Source organism: Cupressus sempervirens, chromosome 6, assembly GCF_028749045.1.
Source record: "Cupressus sempervirens isolate cs-2001-9-10 chromosome 6, ASM2874904v1, whole genome shotgun sequence".
NCBI lineage: Eukaryota > Viridiplantae > Streptophyta > Pinopsida > Cupressales > Cupressaceae > Cupressus > Cupressus sempervirens.
Window position 1 is genome coordinate 613,099,100 of NC_143123.1, and position 14,770 is coordinate 613,113,869.

General features: G+C 30.8%; 1 protein-coding gene across 1 annotated transcript; it reads right to left on the bottom strand.

Annotated features, from left to right (window-relative positions):
* Window positions 1-1,209: 1,209 nt before the first annotated feature.
* LOC149553727 (protein CYSTEINE-RICH TRANSMEMBRANE MODULE 12-like) lies at window positions 1,210-2,646 on the bottom strand. The gene is made up of 3 exons (XM_089789088.1): window positions 2,465-2,646; window positions 1,645-1,735; window positions 1,210-1,540 (listed from the first exon to the last, which is right to left on the bottom strand). Exons 1-3 carry the CDS (start codon window positions 2,532-2,534, stop codon window positions 1,492-1,494), a joined length of 210 nt encoding a protein of 69 aa, XP_089645214.1. The 5' UTR covers window positions 2,535-2,646; the 3' UTR covers window positions 1,210-1,491.
* Window positions 2,647-14,770: the final 12,124 nt, after the last annotated feature.

A 14,770-nucleotide genomic window follows, 5' to 3' on the forward strand; every position in this document is an offset into this window, starting at 1 on the left:
GGTTGAAAAGTTCATTGTTTCTTTTCCTCATTTTTATTTATTCCCTTTGACCTTGTTGTCCCTAAGGCACTAATGAGTAAGGAAACCAACCTATTTTGTGTGTAAGTTGGCAAAATAATGTTAACCCATCCCCACATATAATAAGGATTCAAATATTCTCTTCAATTGCAACCTTGTATTCCCCTATGTTAATTTTGCAACATAGAAACAAATTTTAAATTACACCTATGTCAATCCCTTCCCATCAAGTTATTATAAGACAACCAAATAAAAGTATCTATTTAAACTGTGTATAAAAATACACTAGGAATCACTTAGCATGTCAAAAAAATATTAAACTTCATTACATATTACATCATAGAAGATTATAATACTATTTTTCTTATATAATTAAAGATTTTATATAACTATTAGATTTATTTTTCATTGTAAGAATTTTTTCCTAATGGTGTTTATCATCTCTCCCATTTCAAATGTAGATTTTAGGAATCAAGGCAATCCAATTTCTATTATCAAATTCAATACAATTAAAATCCATGTATAGAATTTAGTTGTGTAGACTTGAAGACAAATTCAATATACACAATTTAGCTAGCTAAAATGCCAAACAATTTTTTTTACAATTTCAAGAAAATTATAGTATAGGTTTTTTATTTCTAATACTTCAATAATCAATTTATAACACTTTTCATAACCAAATCTTTATCAAACATAAGACTAAATATAATTTATTTATTTTCAAATATTTATTTAAACAACATTCAAATTCAATCTCTTGAATTGATTAAAAAATAAGGAACAATTATACTTCTATATACATATAATTTCAAACATAAAACTAAATATAAGTTTTTTATTTTCAAATATTTATTTAAACAACATTCAATTTCAATATCTTAAATTGATTAAAAAATAGGGAACAACTATACTTTTATATGCTTTTATTTATATACATATAATTTCATTACAGCAACATTCAGAAAAAAAAAACAAACAGAAAACTAATTGTAAAAACATCCATTTCAATAAAAATCCAAACTGCTATCATGAATTGACGAAGATTTAAAAATAAGGAACAATTCTACTTTTATATATATATATCTCACAGCAACATTCAGAAAAAAAAAACACAAAACTAATTGTAAAAGCATTCATTTCTATAAGAATCCAAGCATAAATGTAGAGACAATTCTTTGTATGACAAATTGATACTCTAAAGATTTGCTATTGTATTTCTACAAACGATAGCTTATATTTATAAGTTGGTATACAAAGACAGAGTCAAGAGTACAGAAACTAATATTTGCAAATACCACTTGCTATAGACCTATAATCATGACATGTTACCAATTCCACTAAATCTAGACAACTTTCTCCTACCAACAAATCAAGACAAACTTCCCCTCCAACTATTTCATTACAATACTACAATATAATGTTATATCAGATACAATAACATCAAGTGTTCAAGTCGTACGGAATCACATGTCCTCATATGCAACATTCTTCACACAACCAACAACAGCAGAGGGCTGCTATACTGCAATGACAAACCCAAAAGAACACAGATAAGAATATAACCTTACTTTATGCATATAAAAGCTGCAAATTATAAGCAAAAAGAAGTGTAAGAGGCATATCTACCATCCTTCTAGAAAGCCTTTCTCCCCTCTGCTCTGTGTTTTGACAGGACCTGCCTCTGCATATTGTGATGGTGGAGCTTGAGTGGGATACCCTGAAAGTAATACCCATTTTAATATCAGTAATACCCATAAAAGAAAACAAATTTTGTGGTCTTCTACTACATAAATGATTTGTGATTGTGGAACCTGAGTAATTATACCCATGAATAGATAGTTTAAATAGTTCTTATTCAAATAGTTCGTATGCACTAGAAACCAGAGATAAAAACAAGAACAGACCCATTTCTAACTCACAGGAGATGTGGAGCCATTTTATTGCCCTAGAGTGTTGTTTGATCTAAATTACACATCAATTCTTTGTTCGATTGTCCTAGAATGTTGTTTAATCTAAATTACGCATCAATTCTTTGTTAGAGGGGGTTGCTGTTACACCAAAAGACCGATCTATCAATGTCTAATATAACCACTCAACTTATAGTACACAAGAGGTGATTAAGCCCTTGTCACGAATTCTGAAGAGAACACTGAACAAATTTCCAACATTCTTTAGTGGATTTACAGATCATTAATCATCTTTAACTTTAGAGCAAACAATTCTTCCATATTCTGTCTACCTTTTTACATTGGATTACCGAATTTTCTTTCTATTCTATGAAATTTTCGTTATTTTGATGGTGAGTGTGATCTTAATAGAAAGAAAATATATACAATCTAAATGAAAAACAACGACAAAAACTACAATAAACTGTAAAAAAAAACTATAGCTCTTAAGTCATTCACAAACAACTAAAAGATAAGAGGAAACAAGAGTAAATAATTGCCTGGTGGAGGATATCCTTCTGGATAAGTAGAAGGCGGTGTTACCGCAGTGGACTTCTGTTGTTCAGACATTCTGATTTCCCGTCGTCTCTCTCTGATGGGTTTTCTGATTTCAGCTTTTCACTTCTGGACGAAAAATGGGTTTTCCTCTACACTGAATTCTTCTTCAATTGAATTGTGATCTGTAAATTGTATTTGGGTATGCGTTTATATAGATAAGGAAGAACTTCCCTGCACATCTCTCTTAGCGAGCTGTAAAGCTTGAGATTTATCATAAACCGACAATACATCATACGGAAAAGAAGAAAAGGGGTTGTCCTATCTATTCATTTGGACACATGACCACCTAAAAAGAATTGAAACATCAAAGTATGTTGGGTGGTTTGATTCATTTCTATAATGATTATCCAATGGGGTTTAAGCAGTGAGCTAGCTGGGAAAAAATAATTCCTAAATCATGCCTTAGATAAGAAGCTAAGAATATAACTTTCAACTGTTGATTGCGTTGAGCATCCTCCATCCATTGTTTATTGAATAGATGTAAGGGATTTCAACAAAGTTTAGTCGGTTATAGCATCATACTGTTAAAATGACTTTTTCTTCTTTTAAGTGTAGCTTTTCGTTAAGTATAATTCATCCCATCTTATGACTGGTTTGGTAGAATGTCTTAAAATGGAATCATACTTTGATAAGTAGTATAATTTGTGTTGGGTTTGGTTCGTAGTGTATCATTATTATATTTTTATTTATTCTATTTTATATTTATCTTTTTGTCATAATATTATTATTTTATTCTTTTTAAGAAGAATGGAGAGTTTCTAAGTTTAACTCTTTACAAAGTGAGCCATCTATAATCTCTTGAGTGATGTGCAATGGTCTCTCATCCTAATATCACGAGCAAATCCAGAGAGAGTTGAACCCATGATCTAAGCTGCCTAAAGAAGCAACCGAGACCTAATATGAGAGACCATGAAATTATCATTGTATTCCTAGAGGTCATTTTTCAATAATGTGGAATTGCTTTAATTCAGTCCCATGAGATAAAAAGAATAATTCCAAAACATAAATTATCACATGCAAGTTCTAATTTTATGCCCTTTCCTACTAGTCCTTTAAATCAACTTAATACACATTTGCATGATAAATTGCTATATAATAGTATTTAAAGAAATTATGAGAGACTATAAAATATCTAGGGATCTCAGTTTGATTTTCCAAAAGACAAATAATATACATTGTTGACATATATGTGACTTGCATGATAGTTTATAGTGTATATGTATCATCCATTGTATTTAATCTAGTATGTGAAATTGGTTGGCCCAAGAGAGTTATCAAGTGCCTCACAAATTCCCCAATACTACCCTTGGATACCATCTAAATAGGCTCATCTATTAAGAAGATTAAGACAAATAGGCTTTACAAGCATACATTTTGATAGATTGATCATGCATATCATCAACCACTTTCATGCATCAAAATGAATTTGCATGACGGAAGATCACCATGTAGCTTCCCAAATCAAAAACACCAATTTTTCTAAAGGATTGGATAGGTTTTGGCATAATCATTAATTCAAGCAAATAAATTGTAGACAAGAACAAATAAATACAACATTACATTTGCACAATTCTTTAATTATCGATTCTAATATAAACCCAATCCCCTACAATTAAAATTATCAATCTCAACTTACCTAGATTAATATCTTCTATCTAGCCATATTTAATTGATTAAATTACATTAATTCAAGATAATTATTTATTTAATAAATTTAATAAATTTTAGCCAATTTAATTTACCTTTAATATTTAATATTAGAAAAACCCAAGAGTGGCAAAGGGAACGTTGAGCCTTAATTTTTCTCAACATGAAACTCACCAAATCCATTACGAACAAAAAATATCTCATCTAGTTAAATTCCTTATACACATAGTTCATGGTTCTATTTATTGATAGTAGAAAGAATTGGCTCATCTCTATTATACATATTGTAATGCTCCACCAAGGAACCCTTGGAACAAAGGGTTAAATATGCACTTAACATGTTTTTTTCTAAAATATGGATTAAACATCACTTAACCATAGCATAAGAAAGATACAACATGCAAGAGAATATAAACATATCCTCAAATGACCATACATGAATTGAAGACTTCACAAACACTTCCAAAGGCTTCCAAGAAACCAAAATCAAAACATGAGTAGTAAAGCCACATTCAAGCCATCACATAAGGGGTTAGAATTTTCCCATGAACCTCTCGGATCATGATTGAACCTTCATCAACATGGTCATCCATCAAGGAGACTAATCCATCTTTGTGGAAATTCAATACAAGAAGCCAATAAGCCTTAAGACAAGAGACACATGAATAAAAACACATCATGATGTATCTAAGTTTTGACTGTGCTAACTCAAAAGGCATACCAAGAGAAAACAATATCCAGATCTAAAATTGAATTTTTTACTAGGCCTTGGGAAGTACTCACTATTTTCTACATGATAAAGTGTATTCTTTAAAATAGGAGGCAAGTACAATAAATCCTATGAAAAATTATTATGGAAATCTATTAGTTTGGAACATTTCATGGGTCATGTGTGCAAAAGTATTGATCATATGCTAAGAAACATCAAACCTATATAGTGAAAAGGGGAGAAAAGGAGACAATGTATAAGTAATATGTGATGGAATATGACTCAAATGTGTTAGACTAATTTTAAAACTTCCAAATTATTTTAGAGGCCAAATTTGTAGGCTAATTTGGGTTCTAATAGTGTGAAGGCTTTTTGACAGTAGTATATAGCTAAAATGTAGGATTTCTCCACACCAATGACTAATAGATCATTACATATTGAGGAAATTCTTGTAAAAATCAAGACCTATAATAACATTAAAAATTAACAAGTATATGTATCTAAAAAATGCATAAATATAAATGTGAAATGACAAGGGATAGAAAGGAGAAGACCATGCTCAATAAATCTATTATTGGAAAAAAAACATCCATTTGGACATTGGTCCCCAATAGTGGTATAGTACAATTCCACCCTACCACATGGAACCCTTAGGCCCACCCCAAAATGGTCATAGAGATAGTAACTTGACCATAAACATAGTGTAAGCGCACACACCAAGAATGGATAACACTCACACCAATAAGATACATACAATGGAAGGATGGTATATAGGTCTAATGCAACACATAAGTACAACACAAATATCCAAGAATAAAAATCAACATGTGGACTATTGTCCAAAGATAAATTACAATATCACATATCACAACTCATCAAGGTGTTAATGACTACTAATGAGCCTACACACCATAGTACCAACCATAAGGATTATCTCTTACCACATGGATCAATATTGAAATCTAAGGCACAATCATCTACCTCACACACAAATCTCTCATTATGTCTTAGGATTTAGTGGTATTCACCATATATTCTCACACTCAAATAACTAATGAAATTTGGAGACTAAATGATATTAGCTTACATTTTTATTTGTGCTCACATTTGGGTTATGTATGACATTCGAGGATAGAAAGGAGCAGACCATGCTCAAGAAATATGTTACTAGAAGAGAACTTCCATTTGGACATTGGTCCCTAATGGGGGTTATAGTGAAATTCCACCCTACCACATGGAACCTTTAGGTCCACCCCACAATGCTCACAGAGATAATAACTTGACCATAAACATAGTCTAAGAAAACACACCAAGAATAAATAACACTCAAACCAAGAAGATCTATACAATAGAAGGATGGTATATAGGTATAATACAAGACATAAGTACAATGAAATAATCTATAGAGAAAACTCAACATGTGGACTAATATCCAAAGATCAATCACAATATCACATATCACAACTCATCAAGGTGTTAATGATTACTAATGAGCAAAGACAACAAATTACCAACCATAGGGATTATCTCTTGCCACATGGATTAATATTGAAATCTAAGGCACAATCATGTATTTCATACAAAAATATCTTGTAATGTATTAGGATTAAATGGTATCCACCATATATACTCACACTCAAATAACACATGAAATTTGGGTACTAAATGATATTCACATTGTCATCTATGCTCACATTTGGGTTATGTATGACATCCGAGGATTTGAGGCATCCACATAACCAATTAATTTTGTTTAGTATTTATACCTAATATAGTATATTATAGTTTTCACTTTTTAAGGAACTCCTTGTCATAGCCTATGTGGCCACTTCTAGGTCAAGTTCCATGCATGGAGATACTCCCCATGCCTACTCAAAGTAACTAGTCCTATGGACCAACATCACACAAGCTCAATCTTAAGAAGGAAACCAATGCAATATCGTGTTCACGCAGTCTACACCAAAGATATGAAAAATACTTCATCTACTTAGTCTACATTGAGGAAAAGATAACCATGGATTTTCCACTCAATCTATATTGAGGACAAGAGAATAAAATATGTACCATCTACATGGGTTGATGCTAATGACAAGAAATAATAAAGCCTTAATAACAAGAAAGTAATCACTAGAGAATTAATCCACTCTGACAACCAAGGCATGCAAGTTGAGTAAACGAAATAACAAGAAATAATAGAAGGCTAAGTTACTCTCAAGAACTCAAGGTAGGAAATTGGGTAAGAAAACCCAAATGCAAAAATACTAGATAGTTCAATTACCTACTTTTCCAAGAGCATGATATTCAAGAAAATTCATTACACATCTCGTTAAAATATGAGGAACACTCAAACATGTAAAATAAATAAAGAAATTTAAAAAGAAAATAAAAGCCAAATTCTCTATTGGATGTTATGCTAAGAGATTGTATTACAATGAAATCCAATAAACATATCATTAGAACATAGGGAAAGATCATAATTCACAAAATACACCAAAATCCCAAATTTGACAAAATTTGATAAGGTATAAAATCAATATTTTATCATTGAAAGCACACATTTGGATAGTGATACAAAAATACATAGAACTTCCTACACCAATCCCAATTCTAAAATAATAATAAATGTAGTAAGGACTACCAAATTCAACAATTTGATCATACAACACATGGAAACTAATATGGCTTGTATGGCACACAAAATGATGAAATACAAAAAAGACCAAAATCAAACTTGAAGGAAAACTACATTAAAACCTATTCATTTTTATGGTCCAACTAACTAAAAAAATCCAATAAATTTTAATTCTAATATTTGTATGATCAAGAAGTTTTTTTAAAGAGGTAATTATGCCTTTAATTACATATAACCAATCACAAAATTGCAAGGACTAAGTGGCAAAATTGATAAATTTAGATTATTAATCTTGATCTAGAAACTTCACCATACAACTATTTAAGGAGATTTTAGACATAATTTGTGTCTGTATGGTTGAGATTTTGGAGATTGTATGCATGTGAAGTTGAAGGTGAATTAGTAGAGTGATGGAGTAGTATAGTGAACAGTTAAGGGCAGAGTTATTGAAGATCTATTAGAGAGAGGTGATATCATATTGAGTAGAGGAGATGTATCATCACCATTCAAGTACAAACCAAAGGATGAGGTAGTGATACATTTTAACAAGTGTTTCAAGGTAAATCTCTTAATAGAGTGGTCCTAATAAGTCTACATAAGTCTCCTAAAAAAGTTCTCACTTAATTGTGTGGTTAAAATATTTTAATCAAGGTAGATTGAATGATTCTTGTAAGCTCATAATAAGGTAGACCCCTCACAAGGTAGATCATTAGAAGTGATCAAATATTGTAACCTTAACAGGAACACTTTAATGTTGTAGTAGTGAAGATATTTGTGGATGGCATCCCCATTATAGTTTTACCTTCACCTTGGAGAGTTTCTATGTTAAGATATCTGGTGTCATGTGTTGATTAATTGCTTATATGTGGTATTTATGTTATTAGGTGTCAGATATGACATTACATTGTAGTATATAATTTTTTTGATATGAGATTAAGATTTAATGAGGGTTTATGTGAAGATATCAAATATGTTTTATGCTTGATGAAGTTTTGAAGATCCTAACTCATACCCCCTCTCAGCATCTTACTTCCCCTATTATATATCCAATAATTGATATCAGAGTCATGTTCTCTTAGTTGAAGTCTAACCACTTGGGAGTTAAAGATATTGGAGAATGGAATCCTACAAATTGGGAAAGATCATTAAAAACTAGAAGCTTGATGTTCAACTTACACTTGAACAAGTTAAGATTGCAAAGGACACTCTAAGGAAATCCTTGAAGAGAAGGAAATAGATGGCAATTCAACAAAATGACACACAATACAAAGAGAAAACTATTAAAGAGTTATTTGATGAAGGAAAATCTAATGAATCTAATGCAACCATATCAAATATATTGGAGAAGAACAACATTTTGAATGAAGAAGTAAGAGCCCTAAAAAGAGAAAATGAAATATAGTCAATAAGGCTATGTGAAGTGACTGAACAAAAGAAAATGGTTGAAGATGAAAAAGTAATGACTGAAGAAGACAAGAGGAAATGATGATAAGACTTGATGAAAGGATCAATGAAGTGCAAAGAATGACAAAAAGTCAATGTGACATGATCAATCAATTGTTAAAAGAAAATCATGATATTTCTAGCAAGGTGGAAGATATTGAAAATATGAGATCTGAAAAATGATCAAGAGAAGAATGAATTGAGAGATGAAAAAGAATTCATTGAAAGGATGAAGAAATTGAAAGAGTCTATGAGATTTATTAATGAATAGATAAATGTACCAAGGAGACCTCATGACACTTCTAGATTAGGTTGTGTCAAGTTCCTATCAAGTCCTGAGCAAGGAGAGTCATCAAAGGAAGGAGAATAGAGGAATGTGATTGCAAAACCAAAGAACAAGAAGCCTACATGATATCACTATGGAAAACTAGGACATACAACAAACATTTTCATGAGCAAATTTGGTAAGTCAAATCCTAAGCCAAAATTCAATAGTTATTGTTTCAATTACAACAAAAAAGGTCATCAAGCATATAAGTGTAGATCAAAGGTCAATAAGACACTAGTTACTTCTCAATTTGAAGGTTACTATTATACATGTCATCAGTATGGTCATAAGGCACAAGATTATAGATCTAATGTGAAAACTAATTGGACACCTAACAATCAAAGAAATTCACCTAGACAAGGTAATGTAATAAGTTGGGATTACAATACTTGGGTCAATTATCAATTTTTTGTAAAGTATGGACACATTGCAACAAACTGTGCAAGGATACATCTTAGAGGAAGATCATGAAACTAGAGGAATTTTGGACTAGTGTGTTTTCATTGTCAGAAGATCAATCGGCTGAGTAGAGATTGTATGAACCAAAAACCAACACCTAATGTTGAAGAGAATAATGGAAAAGAAAAGGTCAATGTAGAAGGAACTCGGATGAATTAAACTTGGAAGAAGAAATCTGAAGGTAGTAGCAATGCAAATGGTGAAATTAAGGTCACCCAATCCAATGGATTAGGTGATTCCCCCACCTTAAACTAAACCAAAGAGGTATATATGGAACTATGTTTTAAATTTCTAAATCGTACATTAGTTTGTAGATTAAATGCATTGAATTCCAAATTTGCATGTTAATGGATGAACATTGACAAATTTGAAGTTTGAATTGAGTAATGTATGTTGGTGTCGAGTTGAGATGTTAGTGTTGATCAAGTGTCAATAATGACATTTTGAAGTGTTAAGCGACTAAGTTGAAATGATAGTTATGACTGATTTGAGGTTCTGAACGAATTGATGGAATGTGAAAATGTGATAACCTAGTTATCTCATGTTGGCTGAGGCAACTAAATCTCACCCATTATTCAATCTCTTTCTCGTGTGCTCCTCTACAATAACAAACTACCTTCTCAATAAAAAATCATACCATCTATCATAGTAACATTAGTGAACATAAGTACATCATATATATTGACTATTATTTCATATTCCAAAATTGTGACCTTCCATCTATTTCTAGTGAAATTAACTAATGCAAACTATATGACTATTGACCAATATCCCTAAATATACTTAGACAATTTCTTCATAGTACAATGCCAAAAATTTATCTTAAACATGAGAAAAATTAACTAATAAATGTTTTTCCATTAATGGCAACATCTAATTATTCACTTTATCCAACTTTCCAACAAGAACATCTATAGAGAGAGAAAGGGAAGAGACATTTAGAATCTTACTCGCTTGAGATTTCTGAGGTCTAAAATTGGGTAATATAGTGTAGACCCATTAGCATCTCTCACTATTGCAAGAATTGAAATGGAAGGAGAAGAGGACATAGACATTTAAGTGGGAACATGCGCATAAGAGGACATAACTACCATTACAAGAACATATTGCCTGATTGCCACAAACTTCATAGCCTCTACCCCACACAAAGTTCCATTAACAACATAAGGTTGGACACCACTAGCACGGGATGGAGAAGGAAGACAAACATTATGTGAAAACCTAGTGGAAAACATCATAATAATAGAAACAATAAGATGATCTCTAGGCTGAGTAACTTCATATGAATTAATAAAATAACATAGATTTTATAATATCTTATGATATTTTGAATTTCTAATTTCTTCATAGTTTAAAACTATATCAAGTATAATGGGTGATTTATTTAGAAATTTAAGAGAACTCTTTAGTTGGTATAGTTGTTATTACACATCATTCTTCTAATAGCTACAAGTTATATGCTATTTTAGCTAAAATTCCCATCTCTTTTAAGAGTATCCATAGTTTCTTATCAACTCATATGATGCCATGAAGCCAACTCAACAATAAATGACATTTTCAACATTACATCTAATGGGGCGACCACCTATATGATGACCTTGGACAAGAAAGATGTAATAGTATTAGTGCATAAGGGAGCCACAATAAATCTAAAAACCTAGGAATGTTTATTTTCCATTGTCCAGTTTAAGAAAAATATAAAAAAATGCTCCTTTTTGTGGATTAATTTATAGTCACATTAACTTGATTAAATATCTAGTATTGAAATTACATTAGTTTTTGTTTGATAATTATTTGGATTCAGATTGTGTAGGAATTTGTATAATCAATGTTTCAAATTACATTTCACAATTCATTATTGTAGACACCTAAATCTAATTACACAAATAGGTAATAGTATTTAATCATCTCCTAGGGCATTATTGATTAAATATTTATTATTTAATTAATTAATCGCCATCCCCTAGTTTATTTATTTATTTAATTAACTATACTATAATTGATAAAATCAAATGATAACCCAAAATCAATTTATCAATTAAATCCCTATTCCTCTATTAAATTAAACGAATCTTCAAATATATTTAATTTAATTCCACATCCCCCATTTATTAAATAAATCATTTAATAAACTATCCAAACCCCTTAAAACATCCCTAAACCCTACCTTTATCCCTAATACAACCCATTCACCCATATTAACCTCACTTAGCCACCTAACTAACCCATCCCATCAAAGCTCAACCACTTTCCCCCTAACCCCCTTCCTAAACTAAGTATAATCTCCCTTCTAAACATGTGCACAACTTTAATTAAGGGTTAAGACTTGCTAATCAAATCCAAAGTCAACAAATCTCCCTTATCCTCTTCCATCCCTATCCAAGAGCATTTATGGGTCTTACATGCCATTAATTCCTCTTACATCCCTCTTTATGTCTCTTACATCCCTCTTACACACTCATCCTCACTCATTACTCCCTTTGACCAACCCTTATCCCATCCCCTCACACTTATCCTCCTTGTGACAAGTGTCACTCCCCTATTGGCTCCAAACAAGCACAATCCATGTGCTTCCCTTTGAAAGCATCTTAGCCCTCATTCACCATTCTTCCACCCTTGCATCCTGACCCTCCATTTCACTATCCCTTAGCCTATAAATAAAGCCCTTCCCTCCCAGAATAATTAATCTACTTTTATGCAAACTTATAATGCTATTTTGAGAGCCTAAAAATTACCAAAATGTCATCATAATGCTGAAATCCATCCATACCCCCATTGTTGAAACCCTCATACATATACACACTTGATAAACACCCATCCATTGGAATCTTGAGCACATCATGAGCATACATATGTTATCCATCAGGGACATAGCTTCATCATCATAGGTTATGCCCAAGGAGCTTTCTATTCTTGGTTTTCCTTCCTTTTGGTGATAACCTCATCCTATCATGAGTATTTACTTATTTGGTTATTGTGAATGCTTTTGTTAGTATTAGTATTCCTTTTACACTAAGTAGATTAGGTGATACAATTATCAGAATAAAAATGTTGCAAATGTTTGACTCCCATTTGAACTTTTTAGAACAAATTTGAAAGCAATCACACGCATGGATCACCATAGTCAAGTGACCACAAACTAAAGTTTTCTTATTCCTCAAGAGGTTCATGGATATTGAACCCACCCTTGAAATGGATTGGATGAGCACTTTCGTGAAGAAAATGGTTTAAAAACTCCATCTTGAAAGGACCAAATATTGAGAAGGAGATTAAACATAATATTGATTATATTATATTACTTGTCATAGTAAAAAACATGTCTCTAATTTTTAGTCCTATCTCTTTTCATTTTTTTTATATCAAGGGTTTAGTCTATTAAATAAAGATACATGATTAGCTCAATGAAAGGAATTTTTGGTATATTCTAATCCATCTATGTAGTTGAAGAAGTCTTGGCACATGATCCAATAACAAATAAATGTGAATTTCTAAAGAATTACATTTTATATTAATACAAAATACTACAAGTATCTATATTTAAAAAAATAAAAAATTATTTTAATAACATTAAAACACTTTAAGAGCTACAAGAATATAAGTCTTTAATAAGAAAAACTATTTAATATATAATAAAATAGCACTTACTTCTTATATATATATATATATATATATATATATATATATATATATATATATATATATATATATATATATATATATATATATATATATATATATATATATATATATATATATATATTAGTCTCACCCAAGTTAACTAAAATATTTAAACATAACATCTATGATGATCAAATCATACAATAATAATATAAATAATGATTGTAGAAATTAATTAAAGTTAAATAGTTCAAAGCTAATCACTCATTGTTAATGTACATGTTGATATATATTATATTTGATGATTTTGATTGTAGTGATTAGATATATTTTAATGTTTATTAGGCTTTAGGAAAAGTATAACTCATTCTCTAGGAAAATCTATATATTAGTTGTGCTAAAGATAGAACTCTATTATATTTGTCCATGTTAGAGTTCTACAGTATTTTTTCTTATAGAAGAGTCTTACTATTTGCATTTTAGGCAATCACATTCCCCTAGCCTTAGCTCATTGGAAACTTTTTATTGAATTCTTTTTTTTTCTTTCATGGATAACATTGAGAAGTTGTGTTCATACTATTTTATATTGTTATAAGATGTTATTCATTAGATTTTCTTTTTAAAAAGTGTTTTACAATATCATCTTTATTTGTTATGTGAGTGTTTAAGTTATTTAAATGTAAACTCAAAGTAAGATTGGATGGTACAAAGGTAGGCTATCACTTTTTACCTTTGTTTTGGATTCACTTTGGTTTGTTAATTCCTAATGCTTTTAGTAACATCAAATTATATGTTTAGTATAACAATTAGTGAAATACCATCAAGTAACCTTACATACCCCCAAAAATCAAGAGTTCATTTTCAAGCTTAACCTTTCATCATTTTAAGTTGATTTTAAGGTGAAAAAATGAATTTTATTTAAACCTATTGTCAATACAAAAGCTTGCACCCTTGTCTAAAGTCTTACTTAAGAATAATCTCATGAAACATGGAAACAACCTCCAAGCTATGGGACTTGAACTATGAGGTTGAGTCTCTAGAGAAGGCTAACTTCCTCTGCTATTAGGATGTACTTAAACTATTATTGAAGAGAAAATGGAGAAGTAATACATGAAAGTAATTACCTAATCTATTCTAAAGAGGTGATGCACCAAAATAGGGTCTTCAGACCAATCTCTACCCATACATGCACATTTTTATCATTATGATAGTCCAAAGATATACGGGTTCAAACTTGCTTTAATCTGTAAACTACATAAAGATCAGACAACCACATGAGTGACACAAGGAAAATGCTTCACTTCTTATCATTCACAGGCCAAAGAGATACATAAATTGTAGATTATAGATGTTCGCAGTACATCGAAGAGGTAGACAAGCTTGCACAATATGAAGATGGTTGAAAGAGATAA

What these genes read in the sequence shown, in the direction of transcription:
- LOC149553727 (XM_089789088.1), bottom strand. Translation starts at nt 2,534, where the DNA reads ATGTCTGAACAACAGAAGTCCACTGCGGTAACACCGCCTTCTACTTAT. An exon ending in AGAAGGATATCCTCCACCAG is followed by an intron (nt 1,736 to 2,464) that starts GCAATTATTTAC and finishes TATTACTTTCAG; the next exon opens with GGTATCCCACTCAAGCTCCA. An exon ending in AAAGGCTTTCTAGAAGGATG is followed by an intron (nt 1,541 to 1,644) that starts GTAGATATGCCT and finishes TTGTCATTGCAG; the next exon opens with TATAGCAGCCCTCTGCTGTT.